At 44.8% G+C, this 21,772-nt stretch overlaps 1 protein-coding gene across 1 annotated transcript; it reads left to right on the forward strand.

The window, feature by feature from the left end:
- Positions 1–2,138: 2,138 nt before the first annotated feature.
- Positions 2,139–14,239, forward strand: LOC117016147 (eppin). Its single transcript, XM_033095261.1, has 6 exons — positions 2,139–2,229; positions 3,589–3,720; positions 7,707–7,874; positions 11,941–12,072; positions 13,258–13,425; positions 14,081–14,239. Coding segments are annotated over exons 1-6 (693 nt in total). The 3' UTR covers positions 14,083–14,239.
- Positions 14,240–21,772: the final 7,533 nt, after the last annotated feature.

Raw genomic sequence — 21,772 nt, forward strand, 5'->3', positions numbered from 1 at the left:
TTCCTAAACTTCCTTTCTGGAAGTTTGTGGGGTAAAGTCAAGCGCCACAGTCAGTGACATGGAAATATCATTCGACTATAGACGAACACTGTAGCAAAAACATCAACAAAGGCAGAGCGCAGGTCTGCACTCTCTCTCCACCTCTGTCTTCAACCTTGCTGTGTAGCCCTCCAGCCTGCTATGTAGCCTCCAGGACCTGTGAGTAGTAAACCTTGTTCTTCAAAGTTCCCTGATGGTTTTGTAGAGGTGGGTCCTACAGTCATAATAAGAACCACACGGCTGGACCAATCACAACATTGGCCCTGGTGATAAAACCGGAGGGCAACCGAGTCCGGGTCTCATGCTCAGCCAATAGACCTAGACCGACCGAGGAGTTCGGCTATTTAGAATAAGCTTTTATTGTCAGAGCAGTGGTGATCTGAGAAGGCAGCAGGTTAACACCTTCAAAAACTGCCTTAACATTCTCAGACCAGCTTAGGGTATTTAAGGGAAAATCTAGGCCTTCCTCCAGAGGGAGCCTATGTAACGGTTCCGGTGATCTGCATGGAGTCTTCCCTCTGGCCACGTGGTTCTCCAGTGGTGACGGCAACCCAGGAACAAGGATGGGAGTAGCCTGGAAAGAATGCTAGACCATAGAGGTTGTGACCAATAAGTTTAAGGGTATTAATCATAAATTTCAGGTTTATTTTCTAAAACAGGGAACTGGGACAGGGGACATTCTGAGCTCAAGGCACAGGGGGATGACCTATTGTTAAGCTAGAGGTCAAGGAAAGGCGGGGCCGGGACATTGTGAAGCCTTTCCATGGGGGTCCCAGCAGGCCCTGCTTCAGTGGTGGCCTGTGGGGCTCACTACAAGAGTAGACACAGCAGGTAAAATAAAATAAAATAAAATAAAATAAAATGTTTGGGTATGTGGATTTGGTGGACGTTCCTGGAATTAAAAAAAAAAATATAGTTATTTGCACTTTAAAAAAGAAAAAAAAGTAAATACAGCCAAGCATAAGTGCCTTGGGGATTTGTAGCCGAGAACATCAAAATCAACAGGCTGAGGGGCTCTGTCTGTGATCCTAAATTTTGTGACCATAAGGCTGGCTTTGTCAGGCCTGTACCTCAGGTAGGACAACTGGAGAACAAAGTTTGGCCCCAAAGTGTAATACCTACTTAGGGAAGGAAATGGGAACCTTACAGATGATATTTACTCTGAAGAGTTTCTCTCCCTCTACGAAGACTGACTGGCTCGTGTTGTGGATTCCGTGGCTCTGGGAAAGCTGCCAAGAAGTCAGCACTCTCTTTCCAACAGCCCCTCCACTATCCCAGTGAGCATCCAGCAACTCTGCTGAATTGCTGACCTTTATTGCATTGTAGTCTCTAAGGCAGGTCTCTTCATTTCCCAGTTCCTCCTCAGACAACAGGGAGTTTGCACCAGATGGTAGAAGCTCCCTGTAAGATCTGACATTCTCTCGTACTCTCAGAGCAACACAACCTTGACAAACACTATCTGCAAACTCTGCTATCAGCCTGCTTCCTCCTCCTCTGTGGTAACATCTTTACTTTTGTTCTAGTCAAAGAAAATGGGTGACCCAAAGAAAAAAGGGAGAAAGATGGGAGGAAAGTGTGGGAGAGGGAGAAAGAGACACAGAGACCATGGGAGACTCACAGAAAAAGTCTTCCACAGACACAGAGAGGCACAGAGAAACAAAGAGATACCAAGAGATCAAAAAGACACATTGTCAGAGACAAAAAAAGAGGGTGTGCCAGTTAGTGTGCAGATAAAATGGGAAATGATATTTCACAACTCTCCAAGTTATCAAGGAGACCCCATTCACTCCTAAGGTATCCTGGAAAGTGAGACAACCTTTGCCCACTCCCCCTGGTTGACCGGAGGGCCCAGGCCAGCCCAAGGGGCTAAAGATCAGGAGCCATCCAATAAAAGACCCTTCCCCAGGGCTGTGGGCTGTAGATGCCAGCTAGTCACGTTGATGATCTCAGGAACTTGGCGTTCCCAGCAGGAAAGGGGGTGGCTGGCTTGACTCCAGGTCTCATATTCAAGATACTGACTACTGAAGGAATAGGCTGGACACAGGAAGCCAGACATTTTTATGTTCTGGAACCACCGGACAGGCCAGCTCTTCTTCAGAATGGTGTCTTCTGGACTTTTGAGCATCCTGGTGCTATCCATCCTTCTAGTGAATGTCCAAGGACCTAGACTGAATGACTGGCTCTTTCCCAGTAAGTACTGGGGCCTCAGCCCCTGCCCTGGAGAGAGGGAAGGTTGTTGGGAAAAAGGATCAAGGAATAATTATTCCTCAGACTTGAGTTGCTTTTCACCATCTTAGCCCTGGTCCTGGGTTGAGAAAAAAAGAGAGATATGTGGAATATTTCTTCCTATTTCCCTCTCCATGGAAGATCCCTTCCATGAATGCAAGAATCCAGACCTGAGGCAATCCCTACTTGCAGCCTCTTTGAAGTAGAGGGTCTTTCTTGAGGGCAGGGGGTGAAGGCGTGGGAAGAGTCATAGGAGATGGCATGTGTGGGAAGGGCTATAGGATCTGGAAAGCCTGAGGGACCTTCTCCTCTCCCCACAACAACAATAGGCCCCTATCTCGGGACATCGTCCCTATCACCTCCTGATTCTTTCAACTTCTATAAAGTTTCCCTGCATCCCCAGGGGTTCCTTGACGTTGGGGTAAAGGACAGTATCCAGAAGTTCCTTTGCACTTAAAACAGTAATACTCCATGACTATAGAGTAATAATGATCATTGCTACCATTTACCAAACATTCAGAAAGCAGGGATTTAGAGAGAGGGATCTGGAGTCAGCCTTGGTGGGTCCAAATTCTGGCTCCACCACGTAGCAGCCATGGAACCTTGGGCAAGTTATGTAAATTCCATGTGCTTCCGTTTCCTCATCTGCAAAATGGGTATATTAATAGAACTTACTTCACAGAGCTATAATAGGGATTAAATGAGATAACACATTTTAAATGTTTAGAAGAGTGCTTGACTTATGGTAAATACTTAACAAACGTTAATGTTGCCGTGATAATAGCGTCCCGTGCTTTGTCTCATTTCTTCCTCACAACTGTAAAGCTAAAATAATTTTACAAATGAGGAAACCAAGGTTCAGAGAGGGTAACTCCTAAACCAAGAGTTAGAATTTAAAAACCCAACTGTAGCCAGGGTGAGTTGTACAAGAGCGCCCCCTAGAGGAACTCCCAAACACTGACTCCTCAACCAGGCCAAACGGACCCGATTCTTTTAGACCAGTGGCTTTTAATAGGGTGATGTTGCCTGCCAGGGGACGTTTGCAATGGTCGTTACAACTGGAGAGTGCTACTGGCGTCTAGTGGGGAGAGGCCAGGGGGTGGGACTAGCGATTAGGTAAAGAAGGTCGAGAGTGAGGGGTGGTCGGCAGGGAGGGTAGTGTAGGCAATGCTGCGAAACACGTGAGAGCACCCTGAGGGGAAGGACTCTCGGGGGATGAGCAAAGTGAAAGCAAACTTCCCTGACTGCCCAGAATTGCTTTCGGTCTAGGGAAGAGTGGGCACTGTGCTAAGACTCGTGGTTGTAAGACTATCCCTTCCCTAGAGAGATGCCCCAGAATCCGAGAGAAATGTGAATTCAGAGAAAGAAATGAATGTACGAAGGACAGACATTGTCCGGACAACAAGAAGTGTTGCATCTTCAGCTGTGGAAAAAAATGTTTAGACCTCCAACAAGGTAATATTCAGAGCCTGGGAATAATCATCCCTTCTACCCATGCCCTCACCTTCTGCCCACCTGGGTTGGCATTGTCCCTGGTTCGCTAAGGGCTGGTCTCTGAGCAAGAGACTTGGGAGACCTGGATCTACATTCATCACTGCCCCTAATAGGATGTCTGACATTAGGTATTATCTTCATCTTGTCTGGGCCTTGGTTTTCCTAAACAAAAGATGGGTGCAGGAGGGGAATTGAACCAAACAGTCTCTTGGCTACTTTCTACTGTTATGATTTTCTGAGTCCTCCATGTATCAACATTGTTGCTGCGAGTGATGATGAAGCAATTTGTGTTGCCTAGCTTTTTGCTCCAGAGTGACCCTTCTTTGCCTATACAAGTCCGACTTAGCACCAGGAAACCTCCCTTCACCACTCTAGACTGGAGAGTTTTTTCCTTTGCTGCTGCAATCTTCACTCTGTGGCCATCTCCCTGGGTTCCAGAAAGACTATCAAAGAGTCTGTGTTCTTTCATTTAACAAATATGTATCGAGTGTCTCTGAGATCCATACTGGGATTTGACCAGTGTGGTCAGGTAGGTTGAAGATAGCTTCCCTGAGAAAGCAAACCTGGAGTTGAGTTCAGAAGGGTGGGCAGTAAATGTAGGTCAAAAGTGGATGGAAGGGCTTTCTAGGCAAAGAGAATAGTGTGTACTCAATAGCAGGGTCTAGAGAATATGAGCATGGTACAAGGGGAAAAGATAGTAGGTAGGTAGGGTCTGGTGGGCTAGAGTCTCACTGTGATCCTAAGAGCAATGGAAATCCATTGAGGTGGGCAGTGATGCGACCAGGTTTTTACTATGGCTACAGAGGAGAAACGGAATGTCTTAAAGGACTTCAGGATGAAAGAAAATGCTAGCGTGGACTAGAGAGGTAGCTGAGGGGATGGAGAAGAGTGGGATGCGTTTGAAAGATATTTAGGAGGAAAGTAAACAGGACTTAACAATGGACAGAGTGAGAAGGCAGGAGGATGGGAAGTTGTTCATTTGCCTGCAGGTGAGGGACTCTGAATTCAGACTTCCTGAGTTCAAATCTTAGCTCCAGCTTTCACCAGTCTATTCATCTCAGGCAAATTACCAAATTTCCCACATTGTGCCTCAGTTTCCTCAGGTAATAAAAGGACCAATGTTAAAGGTTATTTGGAGGATCCAATCAGCTGATGCACATGAAGTGCTTAGAGCAGTGCTTGGCATATAATAGCCACGTGACACGTTAGCTTCAATTGTTTGTCATTCATGACTGAGAGCTTGTAAATAGCAGAAGCCATGCCTTTTCTTTGTCTCGTAAAGCATCTAGCACATAGTAGGTGCTCAATGAATGGCTTATTCAGTCCAGATCAAAGATTCTTTATTCATTCACTGTTTTACCCTCAACATTCTGGCAAATCCTATACTGTACCAGATTACCTGCTAGGAATGGAGTTCCAAGATGAAATCAGACACAATCCTGCTCATTAGAAATTCACAATCTCACAGGTGAGACCAAAGATGTAAACAAATGACAAACATGCCCACGAGATTCAGAAGCGCCGTAGGAAAATTCAGCGTTAAGTCAGGCACTTGTTGGGGCATGGATGCAGAATCGTCAGAAACACCATAGAGGAGCTGATGTCTGAGAAAAGTTGTGAAGGGAGAATAGGACTGTCACTAACGAACCAGAGCAGGGTGGGCAGAGGGAATATGGAGTGAGACGTGTGGAAGCGTGGGACAGCATGGTGTGTTGAAGGTTGCGGGAGCACGTAGCTCAGAAGGGTACTGTGGGAAGGAAGCCAGATCCACAAGCAGGGACAGGATCATGAAGGGCCGGTGAGTCATGGGAAGACTTTGCCACGAAGTCAAGGTCTTAGCTGTGGAATGATGTGATCAGCTTTGTTTCAGCTCCATCAGGGCGTTCTCTCAGGTGGACAGCATGAAGGATGGGTTGGAGGGGTCAGGGACGGAGGCAGGAAGGTCAATTCCAAGCTATCTCAACAGCCCAGGCACGAGACACTGAGACTTAATGCGTGGCAGATGTGATACATACATACAATAGAATATTACTCGGCTAGTTTAAAAAAGAATAGAACCTTACCATTCACGACAACACGGATGGACCTAGAGGCTATTACGCTGAGTGAAATAAGTCAGACAGAGAAGGACAAATAGCATATGATCTCACTTATATGTGGAATCTAGAGAACAATATCAACAAATGAACAAAACCAAAACAGACTCTCAAGATACAGAGAACAAAGCGATGGTCGCCAGATTGGGGGGAGGCTGGGTGAAAAAGGTGAAGGTATTAAGAAGTACGAATTGGTAGATACCGGTACTAAATAGTCACAGGATGTAAAGTGCCGCATAGAGAATATAGGCAATAATGTTGCAACAGCTATGTACAGTGCCAGGTGGGTATTAGACTAATCAGGGGAGCAGCGCATAAGTTATATAAATGTCTAACCACTATGCTGTCCACCTGAAACTAATATAAAATAATATTGAGTGTCAACTGTAATTGAAAAACAAAAAAATAAATAAAATGTTAAAAAGAGAGTGGCAGAGAGGTGAGCTACGAGGAAGTAAAAATCAACAGGACTTGGGCAGCTGGTTAACTCAGTTGGTTAGAGCGCGGTGCTTTTAACAACAAGGTTGCTGGTTCGATCCCCACATGGGCCACTGTGATCTGCACCCTCTGCAACTAGATTGAAACAACTACAGAGCTGATGGGTCCTGGAAAAACACTTAAATAAATAAAAGTTAAAAAGAAAATCAACAGAACTTAACTGTTCAGCTTCAGGGATTTACTCCAGGAAACTCACTTTTTAGGTCAGACCTGCTGTGTCAGTTTGCTAGGGCTGCTGCAACAAAGTACCACAAACTAGGCAGCTTAAACAGCAGAAAATGTAGTGTCTGGCAGTTCTGCAGGCTAGAAGTTCAAGATCAAGTGTTGGCAGGGTTGGTTCTTTCTCAGGTTGTGAGGGAGACTCTTCTATGCCTCTCCCCAGACTTCTGGTGGTTTGCTGGCAATCTGGCATTCCTTGGCTTGTGGACCTCTGTCCTTACATCCACGTGGTGCTCTCCTGTGTGTGTGTCTGCATCCAGAATTTCTCCTTTTTATAAGGATATCAGTCGTTTTGGATTAAGGATGTATCCTACTCCAGTATGACTCATCTGAAATAATTACATTCCCAAATAGGGTCACATTCGGAGGTACTAAGGGTTAGGACTTTACTACATGAGTGGAGAGGAGGGTATGACGTGGTCCGATCCATCAGAGGACTGAAGGAAGAAAAGGTGCTTGGCCATCTGAAAAACTACCCCTGCCTTCCCGGCATGGACTGGCCCTTTACTCATCATCCCGTAGTCTCTTCTTGGCGTGGTTTGGAGGGCAGAGTAAATGGCTTATCATTTGTCATTTTCAAGGCACTTCCATGTCTTTTGTCCATTCTGGACGTGTGTATTGAGCAGATACTCTCTGCGAGGCACTGTGCTAGAAGCTGCACGTTCAGGTACAATCAAGGAGCTCACAATTGAAAGGGCTGGGAGGGTGATCTCACCTGCCCGACAAAGCAGCCTTGTGCCCCAAGCAGGGTGGGATTTTGCATTCCCATTTTACAGAAAAGGAAATCAAGGACAAGGCAGGTAACATTTGGGAGGTTGACAGGCACACACTGATTTAGGAGCAGAGCCTTGAAACCAGAGTCTCCTCACTCTCAGGGGCGGCAATGAGGCCAGTGACCAGAAGGGAAAGGGGGAGACCGATGTTCTCCTGGGATGTCAACACCCAAACAGCTCCACTCTGGAGTCTCCCTGCAAATGTACATAATACATCAATGGAACTGGGCCCCCAAGGTATGCATGGTAAGGTGTGAGGAGCCTGCTCAGTTTCATCTAGGGTGGTTGCCGGAGGGACCATACACCTGCATTTTTGGGGGGATGGGCACTCTAAGCTTTCCACTCTGGGGTCTCCCTGCAGACGTATGCAATATGCCAAAAGAGACTGGTCCCTGCTTGGCTTTTTTTCGCCGTTGGTGGTATGATAACAAAAATGATACCTGCTACAGCTTCATCTATGGTGGCTGCCAAGGAAACAATAACAACTTCCAGACCAAAGCCCTATGCCAGAACACATGCCCCAAAAAACGTGAGTCCCACGGGCCCCAGTCTCCCATCCTTGCCAGGGCTGTGCGGGGAGGTCTGAGTGTTGGCTGGTCCATTCCAGGATGGTTACATCCTTGGCAGACCAGGTGCTGACAGAACCAGCTCCAATCAGGAGGTAAGAATACACCTCACAGAGGGTTAGACAGTGGCTTTCTGGGCACTGAGGTTGGGAAGGGATGTGAGAGTGTATCAAAGCTGGCAAGTTATGGGGGGTGCAGAGAGGATGGAGATGCGGTTAAATCTCAGAGACCCAACTTCAGAGAGGTCCCAGGACATCCAGCCTAGTGCTGGACATGTTGACCAACCACCCCAGGCCATTAATTTCCAGGCCATCAATGTCCTCACTACAACTCTTTGCTAGCAATCCACTCCTATCCACATCCCATTTTTCCTTTAAGGAGATTTATAGCTTCCCAAATTAAACCCACTTCCTTTTAATGTCCTATGGAAAGATGTACAAACATAACTTCAAGACTAGTTCCAAAGATTAGCGGAGCCCAAGAGGCTCAGCTGGTCCTGTTTTCCATTGTCAACAGGCTTCTTCTATTCCTGAACGCGGCAGGGTACACCGGAACAACCGCCAGGTTTGGCTCACGATCCACGGCTGTTTGTCCGCGCGCCTGACTGACGCTCCAGGCCGGCTTCCTCTGCTCCAGGCCCAGTGTTCCAAGGACTCGGCCCTTCCCGAAACCAAACCCCGGGATTTGCCTCCCGCGTCTTCCATCTCAGCCTCTTTTCTTACGTAACATCCTTCTGTTTTGATCCCATTTCTTCCTTTATGTCTAACTGCTAGCACCTGTGGAGCTCCCAATTTTTCCCAATAAAGTACTGTTTGGTCTTGTGCCTCCGACCCTGGCTAATTCACATCTGTTGGCACATTATGGTTTGTGGAGAGTGAAAAGCTCGCGGAGGCTTCTGGAGACACCATGAAAGGGAGTGAAGAAAATCAGAACCTCGAGAGCCACCAGGGATATTGTTATGTTCCTCTGTTTCTTCAAAAAACTGCAAACCCTTTTAAGACAAGGGCCATGGGCATTGCCTTAGTTTGGACCCCCCCAGAAACCTATCCTAAGATAGAGCACAGGTGACAGTAGTTTATTTGGGAGATGAAGGTGGAGAGTGGGTTCAGTGATACAGGAGAGGAGTCGATATGAGCTGGTCACCACTGTAGGAAACGGTAGCTTAATCCCACCCGGGACCTTCTAAGGAAGCATGTGAAACATGCGGCCGCATTTCCTTCATCTATCTCCAGTTATGGGGAAGCTGAGGGGTGTATCCACTGATCCCCATCCCCTACTGGATGCCTGGGGGTATGAAATCCCTCATTCTTTCAGACTGTTCTGCATGCGAGCTGAACAAGCTCCCCGGAGACAGAGAAAACCCACAGTATACGAGTAGAGACTCTGATACTTGAAGTGGAAAGCTATCGGTGCGCACTGAATATTATTCAGCCATGAAAAGGACTGAATAATACATGCTACACTGTGGATGAACCTCAAAAACATTACGCTAAGTGACGGAAGCCTGGCACAAAAGATCATACACTCTGCGATTCCATTGATACAAAATATCCAAGATAGGTAAATGCATAGAGGTAGAAAGTAGATTAGTGGTTGCCAGAAACAGGTGTAAGCTGGGGGAAAACAGAGAGTGACTGCTAATAGGTATGGAGTTTTCTTTGGGCGTGATGAAAATGTTTGGGAACTAATAAAATAAAGATGGTGGTTACACAACATTGTGAAGCTACTAAGAAGCCACTTAAAAATAATTAATTTTATATGATGTGAACTCCACTTCAATTTGAAAAACTAGATTAGGAAAAATGAAATGTGCACTAGAACTGTGGCCTGCAACTGCAGGTGAGCTGAGAGTATGTCTCACTGATGCTTCGAGCCTTAAATTGGAAAGTTCACTGCAACAGTCTTTAGGCCCCGCCCACTGCTGCCCTGGTTCTGAGGTCATAACTGACACTTATTATTTCCATCCTGCATCACCTATTCCAGATTGCACCAGATGAGAGAAGCTCTCCATTAGCGCTAACAATCTCTCCTGCTTGCAAAGCACCGTGATCTTGACAGATTTGGTTCAGTCTGGACTCAGCCTGTCTCCTCCTCTACGTACTACACAGGGTAATACACTTACTCTTTGACAACAGTGAAAGAAAAGGGGTGGCCTGAAGAGAAGAAAGAGAAGGACAGAGGGAAATGGAAGGGCAGGGCAAGAGAGACCCAGACCGAGGGAGACTCGCAGAAAAAGTCAAAGGCAGGCACAGAGTAAAAAAGAAAAAGGCACAGAGAGGGGAAAAAAACAGCATGTGAGAAAAATCAGCAGACAGGAAAATAGACGTGTCAGGAGAAGAGTAAGATTGGAAAGAAACATGAGACCTAGGATCCTCTTGACGTCCAAATTCCCTCCCTGAAAAACGAAATACCCTGTAATCAAAGGCCTGCTCTGTGAAAGGGGTGTAGTGTCTCAGATAAGCTTTGCCCCCCTCCCGGGTTAACCAGAGAGCCTCAGCTGCTGGAGGATTAGGTGCTGTTTATCAAGAACCCCTTCCCGCAGAGTTGATGCTGTGGATGCCAGCTAGTCCACCGAAGGCCTCAGGGACTTGGCGTTCCCCAGAGGAGGGAGGGTGGCTTGTCTCTAGCGATGTGTGACTCCTGGAGTGTTAGGCTGTGCCAGGGCAGCCAAAAGCTCAGAAGCAGTTGCTGCCGAGCAGTCGTTTTTCAGTTTTGGTGTCGCTAGCTGGACCGGCCCCTCCTAAAATGGGGCCCTCGGGACTTCTGCTAATACTGGTACCATTCATCCTCCTGGAGAGTGTCCAGAAACCCGGGCTGGTTAAGGGGTTCATGCTAAGTAAGTATTGGGGACTCAGTCCTTCCAGTGGAGGAATGGAACTTGGCTGGGGGGAAGGAATCAAGAATCTTACAGATGAGGAATGCTTTCCCCCACCTCACCCTGGCATCCTGGCTGGGAGAGGGGGAGATCCTGGGTGAATACAGGCTCCTGAGTCCGTGGCAACGGACTCCCCACCATCATTATGAGAGATTTCACTTCCTGGAAGTCCTGGGACCTGGAGCTCACGACAGACTAAGGGAACTGGGAAGCTTAAGGGCCTTTTCCATAAGAAAGGCCACCTCCCCTAGCACCACCCTCATTGGCTTCCAGATCTTCCGGTTGTATCCCCCAAAACCCTTCCCAGACCCATCCCTACACCCACACCCATAGGGGATCCATGCCTTTGGGGTAAAGAATGGTCTCTGGAAGTGCCTTGCAAAGCTGAGCTAGAAAGACCCCCATAATGAGCAGCTGAAATATACGGAACACTCAGACAGCAGTGGAGCCACACGTTGCAGGTTCAGATCCTGGCTCCATTCCTTTGTCGCCATGTGACCTTGGGCAAGCTCACATAACCTCCCTGTGCTTCAGATTCCTCTGTTTATAAAATGTGAATATTCATAGGGCTTACCCATAGAGTTGTGGTGAGGATTAAGGAGAAAAGGACAAGAGTACAGTAAGCATTTCATCACCATTAGTTCTTATTATGACGCCCCAGGCAGCTTAACAATGGCTTTACGGGCGTTGTCACGTTAATCCCCAAAACAAACCTTTAGACAAATGAGGGAAGCAAAGTTCAGAGACGGTGCCTGCCATACCAAGGACTGCACAGATTTCAAAAGCCCAGCCATCTGACTCCAGAAATGGAAATCTCAATCATGAAGAGCTACGTACGGCACCCCTGCCCTCACCCAGGCAGTGCCCACATACAGGCAGGCCGAGTGCCCAGATAGTCCGAAGAAAGAGTGTCCTTCTTCCTGAAACTTTGTGGGTGGTGAGGGTAGGGGGTGAGGCTGGATTTAGGGATTAGATGGTGAGTTGTTAATGGGTTGGGAATCGGGGCAGAGGTGTAAAAATCATGAGCTGCCCGAGGGTTACTACTTTCTGGGGACGATGAAGTGAAAAGAAGCTTCCTTACCTCTGCCATGGTGCCAGGGGCTTGGGAATGGAGGGCTCTGGACCCTTCAAGGTCCCTTATTCCCCTCCCTCAGGGCTTTGTCCCAGAAACAAAGCAAAGTGTGATTTCCAAGAAAGGAACCAATGTACGAGGAACAGACATTGCCCAGAGAAGACGAAGTGTTGTGAGTTTAACTGTGGAAAGAAATGTTTAGACCTCAAACAAGGTAACTTACAAATCCCCTGAACTATTCAATGCCCCCAACCCCCATGTCCCCTGGCGCTGTCGGACTCTCCCTGGGTCACTGATGGCTGGTGTCCAACCAAGAGTCTGGGCACATCTTCTACTCGATACACATCTTATCAGTGCTGGCCTGGGGCGGGTGTGGGGGTCCTGGGTTTTATGTCAATTCTGCTCCTAGTTAGGTATGTGATATAACAGTTTTTCCTTTATGGGCCTTTAGTTTCCTCATCTGTAAGAAAGATGTGGGTATTGGACCATACGGTCTCTTGGCTACTCTTCCATGATCCTCTGAGATGCCAAGTAGCCAGTGAAGTCCCATCAAATGCCAACATGGTGTCAGGTAATAGGATAGCTATAAGTGACAGGTATACGATTTCTATTTCCTAGCTTTTTTTTTTTCCCCTAGGCCTCTCTGTCTACATAAATCCAAGATGCCTCCCCTAACCTTTGACCTCCTACACTCCTTCCTCTCTAATCATATCACTGAGCTCTAAAGAAGACCATCAAGGAGTATTCATCCATTCATTCATTCCACGAATATTTACTGGTGGCCCTGACACACATGATGGGCTCCACTGGTTCAGTGTAGCCAGGGAGCTCAGGAAAGGTTGTCCTGCGAAAGGGATCCACGATTTAAGATCTGAAAGGTCTTAAACTATAAGGTTCTAAGGAATTCTGTTTGTAACTCATAGCACCAGGCATAGAACAGTTGCTCGATAAATGCTCCTTGAAGTTCAGGATACATTTGATGTTTTACTCTGAACATTCCTGAAGCGTCCCATCCACTCAGTGCCACATTATCTGCTGGGAACTGGTATACCAAGGTGACAGAAGACACAAATCTCACATTCTCATAGAGGAGTCAGAACATGCGAACAAATAATTACATGGAAGTAAGTGGTAAATGTATGTGCAAGATTGAGAAACAATAAAGAAAAGCAAGGAGTGAAAAACAGAGGCAGGAAAGATATCGTAGAAGAGTTTGGTATCTGGGAAGGGTTTGGAAGAGTGAAAAGGAAAGCACCGCATAAGCCAGAGTGGAATGGACATTCCAGGCACGGGCTGCTCTACATCACACACTTACACTACTCCATGCCTTTGCACATGCCTGGAACGTTCTCTAGGGAGGCAGGCACCCAAACTGCTCTACTCTGTAATCTCCTTGCAGACGTATGCAGTTTGCCAAAGGAAGTTGGCCCCTGCCTGGCCTACTTTCGACGCTGGTGGTATAATAAGGAAACTAAGACGTGCTCCAGATTCATCTATGGAGGTTGCCAAGGGAACAGTAACAACTTCCAATCTGAATCAGTCTGCAAGAGCATCTGCTCCCAAAAATGTAAGTCCCAGAGGTCCCAGTCTCCTCGGCTCACCTGGGCCACACGGGGAGGTCTGGGTGTTGGCTGATCTATTCCAGGAACTTGGCAGGTTTGGGTCTGACATAACCAATCCAATCAGGAGATAAGAATGTGCTTCACAGAGGGGCAAGTAGAGGACATTTTGGGGAAAAGAGGGTGGGAAGGGGAGCCACAGTCAAAGTTGGCAAGTATGAGGTGAATAGGGGGTGCAGGGAGAGGAAGAAGTAGTGGAAGAAGGCAGCCCCATGGCAGCCCAGCCCTGGGTACCATGCACGGGCCAGTCACTCCAGGCCTTCACTTCTAACCAAATCTTGTCACCCATTCTCTTCCTTTTCCTTCTTAAGATGAGTATAGCCAGGACAACCACAGGCTTTATTGACCAAACCAAGACACTTTTGAGAGTAAGAGGGTATTAACTATAATCCTGGCCCAACAGGCATAAATGGGGACTCTACTGGAAAAACCAGAACAATACGATCACTCTCTGAGCCCCAAAGTCACTCCACTTCTGTTTTCTCTTCCTGTGAAACGATGTAAAAATTATCTCATCTCCCTTCTTCCATTCAGTGTAAGATTTGATTCCTAAGGGGTTTAGGGCCCAAGTATCTCACCCTTTTCTCTCCTGCTATCTCGCAGAGTCGTCAACTTTTGGGGTAAGATAACCTGAGTTGGAACAACCCCCAGGATTTGATGCATAACTCAAGGCTCTCTCCACATGTGTCTGACTGATGCTCCATATTCGTTGCCACTTGTCAAATCTCAGCTGCCAAGACCTTGGCTGTTCCAAACACCAAACGCCAGGATTTTCTTACTCCCTTTCCTCCAGCTCAGCTTCTCTTCAGACATATCGCCCTTCGCCCTTGGACCCTTACTCAGGGTGTGACCTTGTCTCTTCAACTTCCAAGGCCCCCATTTATCCTTTGGAAGCCCCCAGTTTCCCCTAATAAAGTGCTCTGTGAGGTCTGACATCTCTGAGGCTGAATAATTCACATCTACTTCCTGTGTTCACTTTTCAGAGAAGTCACTGGGTCTCCTAGTGAGGCCAAAAGAGGAGAATGAAAATCCTGAAAACTGAGAACTCTGGTGAGACTGTTGTCCTGGTAAAATTGTCATTAAGATGCTTAAGAATGGAACTGAAGCAGATCTAGGTTTTGCATGGTTTAAAGCTCATAAAGTTAGGGAGGTCCTTTTAAAAATGAATACAAATTTAACTAAAAAGTGCATATTATTTCAAGTGAGAAAAGAAACTGCAACCAATTGCAAATTTTAAAAAGCTAACAACACAAGTTGCACAAAATCCATATATATAGATTAATTATTAATTAAATTTTTACATTTGTGAAAGCAATTCTGTAAAACTCAATTTCTACAGAAAGATAATTTGGTCTTTTGTTGAGCATGGCTGGTGTTCAACAAAAGATGATTATATTTGGGTTTTGATTATAGTTGTGATGCATAAAACACATGCGGAATGCACAGCCATACTCAATATTCGTAGTTTTACTACAGGTTTGTGCCCTAAAAATGCAGGAATTTAAATAAATTCTCTTTTGTACAATTCCATCAAAAAAGAAAAAAGGCAAGCTGCCTTTAAAATTGTACATATTGAATTATTGAATATATTCTTGTGAGTAAAGAACATCTGCTCTAACAGGCTTCCATAAGAACTGATTCTTTTATATTTATAAAGTTATATATCTGATGTTTGAAAGAATTTTCCACAGACTGATTTTTCTGGCTCCACAGATCACAAACCCAGTTTCTCTTCCACCACCCACACCCTTCTCAGGTAGGTACATTCTACCTACAACTTCTAGCTCCATGTCTTAATGTCATCACGTTAGAGAACTGACCCAGCAGCTGAGAGGAATATTGCTTAGAGCAGTTCCTACACCAGGACAGAGAGCAGCAACTTAACGATACATAGAAATGACTGAGAACAACCTAAATATATCCCACTAACTCGAAACTAAATGTATCCACAACTCAACTTCCTTTTATCTGGATGCCAAAAGTGCTAGCAGCCATTGCACCACCACCTGACCCAGGAGAAGTGTGACATAAAGAAAGTCGGAGTGGAAAGAGAGGGCAGTTGGATTGATTATGGTTACAATACCTTATTTTTACAGATAATACAAATCACTTGACCTTGTGAACATGATACTTGGGACACTCCCAGAGTCGTCTTCTTTTTTTTTTTTACTTAAGCTTACCAGTTTCTTACACTAAGATCTAACTCAAGAACAGCCAGATGGAAGAGATGCGTTGGACAAGGTGTGTGCAAAGGGGTACAGAGCTTCCATGCTCTCTGGGTGCACCACTCTACCCACTCTCCACAGGTTCACCACCATCAATGCTCCCCAGAATCTTAAAAGGGGCCTGCTCAAATGAGGTTCCCTGAGGCTTGAGCTCGATCAATTTCATGGTAGATCCATCTCTGAATGGGCTCATGGACTTGTTTCCTGGGCCTGCAGTAAACACGACAGTTCCATAGCACGGCACAGAAACTATAAAATAGAAGAAAATGGGGAAGAGGCATGAAAGGAGGAGCTATGGGGAAGCAAAGAGGAAATGAAGAAAAGAGGGATGAAGGAAGAAAGATACCGGACGATGAAAGTTTCTACAAATTGGTAGTCACAAAATAGTCTCAGGGATGTAAAGTAAAGCAGAGAATATAGTCAATAACGTGGCAACAACTATGTATAGTGCCAGGTGGGTACTAGACTAATCTGGGGATCACTGCATAAAGTAGATAAATGTCCAACCACTATGCTTCACACCTGAAACTAATGAAAAATAATATTAAATGTCAACTGTAACTGAAAAAAAATTTTTTTAAAGAAAAAAGAAATTGAAAGGGTTGGTTAAACTGATGACTATTTCTGAAAATACTATTGCAGACATCAACATTAGAGGCACTTGTGGGTGGTGCTTGTCTAAAATGTGGGTCCTCCAGATCTAGGAAATAGTGATCTCCAGGGGTAGAGTCCAGGAATCTGCCATTTAAATAAGTACTGCCAAGTCATTTTAAAGATTCAGAACCTGTGGAGGATGATATTTAAGGGCCAATTCATCAGTAGGAAAAAAACCCAAAAAGGCGTAAGAAGTCTAATAGAGCTTGCTCCTGGTGTAGAAGGAAATGGGGAGAAAACGTTAGCATCACAGGAAGTGGAGGAGGAACAGAGCAGGGTCGTGCTGAAAACGCCCCCGCAGCACTGCTAGTTTTGCAGCTTTGCAGCGTGACCATCTAGCCAAGTGGCTCCCAGGTGTGGCATTCCACTAATTTACATTGCTCTGTCCTCCCGCTTAGTCTGTTCCTCTGGGAAGCCTGTCCCAGGCCTGTGCGTCTTTACCATCCAGAGCAAACTACCCACAAGTCATCTTTGGTCACCATCCTGAGGAAAGAGCACTCATCTGGGAATAAAAGAAATCCAAATTCGAATCCCAACTTTGCCCCTTGTTGAATGTATGACCTGGTTGGGACAGGGTACAGTGGAGGGATGTTCTTCTCAGAACCTCATTTTCCCATCCATACGATGAAGACGATGGACTAATAATAACGTGAAAGAGTACTACATTTCAGAAGATACGACAGCTCAGGAATCCTGCCCAATCTAATAAGCCCCAGGTGCTTGACCTTCCCACAGTACCTCTCAATCCCATGGCACCTCTCAATCCCGTGGCACCTCTTAATCCCGTGGTACCGCTCAATCCCGTGGTAACTCTCAATCCTTGCTTGAGTGACCAGAACAGAATCGTCTGTCCTAGGGACCCATGGACCAGAGAGATCCTTGGAAATGGCCAAAGTGTGCCCTGTAGTTGACAGGTCTGCTCACCTGCTGTGCTCGGGAGTGAATGCCAAATCCTCAGAGGTGAGCACAGGCAACTCGCTGCCTTATACGGACCTCTGTGGAAGGTGCTGCATCTCCTTGCTGTCAACTGTCCATTAGAACCCAGAAGACACCTCGAGGGGACTCTTATGGCGTTACCCACGGTGCCATGCAGATGCAGGACCCCATTCTCTCCTCAAAGCTGCCTGCAGAGCTAGATATGTGCAGAGGAAGCTGTGGGTGGGTTGAAAACTCAGGGAATGTCCAAGCTCGGGACCAGAGAGCTCCATCAGCCCCAATAACCCTCTTTCCCCCCCCCCACATGAACAAATGCAAGTTTCTAGTAGGAAACAGATATATCCAAGATTATGCAGCAAATCAATAGCAAAAGTGGAGCTACAATCCAGGTTTGAAGAGTAGCGAGGTGTTGCCAGATCCCACAACCTAGTTAGAAATCAGGGTGAATATAATGGCTATATGTCTTTTTTTTTTTTTTAAGTGTGTTTTTACAGGACCCATCATCTCTAAGTCAAGTAGTTGTTTCAATCTAGTTGTGGAGGGTACAGCTCGCACTGGCCCATGCAGGGATCGAACTGGCAACCCTGGTGTTATGAGCATCGTGCTCTAACCAACTTAGCTAACTGGCCGTCCCTTAATATTAAACATTTTAATCTCACTCTTATAGTTGAAGAATTCTCTACCATGGGGAGTCTTGGCATGAGGTAAAACCAGTGTTTCCACTATAAAAGCTGAGAGGGCCAATAAAAAAGAATGAAATCTTACCATTTGCAACTACGTGGGTGGACATATTATGCTGAGTGAAATAAGTCACACAAAGACAAATACCATATGATCTCACTTATGTGTGGAATCTAAAGGAGAAAATCAATGAACAAGACAGAAACAGACTCATAGATACAGAGGACAAACTGATAGTTGTGAGAGGGGAAGGGTATTGGGGGACTGGGTGAAAAAGGTGAAGGGATTAAGATGTACAAATTGGTAGTTACAAAATAGTCACAGAAATGTAAAGTACAGCACAGGGAATATAGTCAATAATATTGTAATAACTGTGTACAGTGCCAGGTAGGTATTAGACTAATCAGGGGGATTACTTTGTAAATTATATAAATGCCTCCCCATTTATATAATTTCTACTTTAACTAATATTATTTTAGTTTCATGCTGTACCCCTGAAACTAATATAATATTGAATGTCAACTGTAATTGAAAAAATAAAAAATCAAGGGCCAGACTCTCATTCTATCAGCCAGGGTTCAGTAAAGGACAAAGAAACCATACTCAGTATTTCAAACAGAGAATTCAATATTGAGAATTGATTACATGAGCACTGTGAGGATAAAAGACCAAAAGGGGGAGAAGCTGAGGCAACCATCACTCCTAGATTTGGAGGAATACAATATTTGGGGTTACTAGACCTAAGAGCTCATAGAAGGGACCCTGGCCCTGGTGCTTACATTTCTGGAAAGACAGAGCGGTCTGAATGGCTGACCTCCCATTACAAATGGAGGCTAGAAGGCATTGCAATAATATATTCAAAGCACTGAAAGAAAGAGCAACTAGCAAACAAGAAGTCTATATTCAGAGAAACTATCCTTTAAAAATAGGGGCAAAAAACCATACACACAACCATGACTAGTATCTAGACCAGAGGTGTCCAAACTGTGGCCCATGGGCCAACTGCAGCCCGTGATCCATTTTTTATTGGCCCGCAGCAAATTCCAAAAATATATTTTGTTTACTTAAATAAACCAGGTGAGGCAATACGTACTTCACCTCTAGTGAGTGGCCTGGCTGTTTGTGTATTTTACCGAATATGGCCCTTGGTGAAAAACATTGAAAAAAGTTTGGACACCCCTGATCTAGACTATATAAAGAACTCTCAAAATCCAGCAGTACACAATCCAATCAGAAAATGGGCAAAACACATGAACAGGTATTTCACCTAAAATGATATAAAGATGAAAAACAAACACATGAAGAGATGTTCAACATCATTGGGGATCAGGGAAAGGAAAAGGAAAACCACAATGAGATATCACTACACATGTATTAACAATGGCTACACTGTAAGAGTAACAACAACAAATGCTAACAAGGATGGAGAGACACTGGATCCCTCAAGCATCGCTGCGCTGCTGGGAATGTAAAATGGTCCAGCGAATCTGGAAAACAGCTGGGCAGTATTTTTATAAAACTGAACATGCAATTATAATACAACCCAGAAACCGCACTTTGGGGCCTTCATCCCAGAGAAATGACAACTTAAGTTCCCACAAAAACCTGCTCATGCGTGTTCACAATAGCTTCATACACAATAGCAAAACACAGTACAGCGCTCCTTCAACAGGCAAATAGTTGAACAAACGATGGCACATCCATGGGGTAGGACCCAGCAACAGGCAGGAATGAACTAATAACGCCTGCAACAGCTTGGATGAATCTGCAGGCAATTACAGCGAGTTTTGCAAAAGCCAATTCCAAAAGGGTAAATATGTGTGATTCCATTTATATGACATTTTGAAATAGTAACAAAATGTTAGAAATGGAAAACAGATTAGTGGTTGCCAGAGGCTATGGATCGAGGGGTGGGAGAAGTGGGAAGGAAAGAAATGTGGTACAAAAGGGCAACTTTAAGGACCCTTATAGTAATAGAACTGTGTGGGTATCTTATCTATTGTAGTGGATACACAAATCTACACAAGCAATAAAATCATAGAGAACTAAGTACATTCACACACACACACGAGTACAAGTAAAACAAATCTGAATGCAATCAGTGGGTTGTTTCAATGTCAATCACCCAGTTGTGATTTTGTTTTATAGTTTTTTTCAAAATGTTACCGTGGAGGAGAATTAGGCAAAAGGTATTATTTCTTACAACTGCATGTAAAACTACAATGATCTCAATACATTATCAATTAAAGAAAATAAAAGCAAAATAAGGACTTTCCCATATGAACAAGAACTGAGAGAAGTTGATGATGCCATCAGACCTGATCCTTAAGGCTAAAAGGAGACGACACTAGATGGTAATTTGGATCTGCAGGCAAGAATGAAGAACACCAAAAATAGTAAATGTGTGGGTAAATATAAAAGAGTGTGTGTGTGTGTGTGTGCTCTTCTCTTAATTTACAGAAAGAGGATAATATTGCTAAAAGCAGTAATTATAACACTATATTGTTAGGTTTATTCCATACATAAATGTAATATATATGATAAAAAGCACAAATGGGGGGGCAGGAAATGGAGCATTACTGGCACAAGGTTACGATATTTTACCAGAATTAAGTCTATAGGTAGACACCCAACTCTATCTCCATCCCAAGCCTAGGATTTCTCTGCCACACAAAACCTTCCTCCTATATTATGAGCTCCTTCCTTCCTCTACTGTCAGGCTCCATTTGCAGAGAGAATAAAGCCCAGCAGTGGACAGGCATTGAGTTCACGCACAATCAGTGGCTCTCTGGGATATGAAAAGTGAAGTAGGATAGCAGTCTCTCTGAGGGACAGAGACCCTTAGCGGAGTAGTGGGAGAATGCCGCAGAGCAACAGTTTAACAAAGGCTTGAGTCAGAGTCTCAGCTTAACCCCAGTCTGGCCACTTACAAACTAAATAAACGTGGGCATATCTCATAACTTCCCTGGGTCTTGGTTTCCTCATCTGTGAAATATGCAAAACAGTAAAACCTGTAGCATAGACCAAAAAAAAACCCCAAAAAAACAAGTAAGTAAATAAAGGAAAAGAAAGATAAAAGAATAAAATACAACAATAAAAAGAAGAAAAAAAAAGAAACCCTGTACCATAGAGTTTTTGTGACAATCACACAAGAGGAGTAAAGTAATGTGCATAACATACTGCCTGGGTCGTAGATGTTCCATCAGCAATAAAGATTCGTATTATTATTAAAACAAACACAGTGCAAAAGGCAGGCACCTTTTCATGATCTCAACCACTCTGATGCAAACTTTGTAGAATCACAGCTTACGAGAAAGGGTCAACCTGGAGGTCCCTACAGTGGGCATTTCCCAAGTCTTATGAATAGTTCTGGGCTCCTGAGTTCTACAGACAATTTCTCCCTACTCCACAGTCTCTTTTATATTCAAGACATTTTACATAGAATGCTAAAAATTATCCTCTGCTAAAAATTCCACTTGGATTTCTGAAGACATGAACGGACTCTACTCGTAAAATGATGAACTTTATTTTGCTCATCTGTACATTTATTTTGAACATAAATAAGGTAAAAAATAAACTCTTAGTAAGTGTGTGTTTATGATAAATGTATTTGTTATATGTACAAGCAAGTCTTCTCAGTCTCTGCTCCTCTGTTCTGTAAAATGGAGATAATAGTATCCCAAGGACTTTTTATGAAGACGTAATGAGATAAGGCAGAAAATTCCCTGACATATTATTAGTGTTCAAGTGATGTTAGTTTCCTTCTCCCTTCTAGAAAAGATAAAGGTTGCATGGAGTT

This window comes from Rhinolophus ferrumequinum, chromosome 23 (assembly GCF_004115265.2).
Source record: "Rhinolophus ferrumequinum isolate MPI-CBG mRhiFer1 chromosome 23, mRhiFer1_v1.p, whole genome shotgun sequence".
Classification (NCBI taxonomy): domain Eukaryota; kingdom Metazoa; phylum Chordata; class Mammalia; order Chiroptera; family Rhinolophidae; genus Rhinolophus; species Rhinolophus ferrumequinum.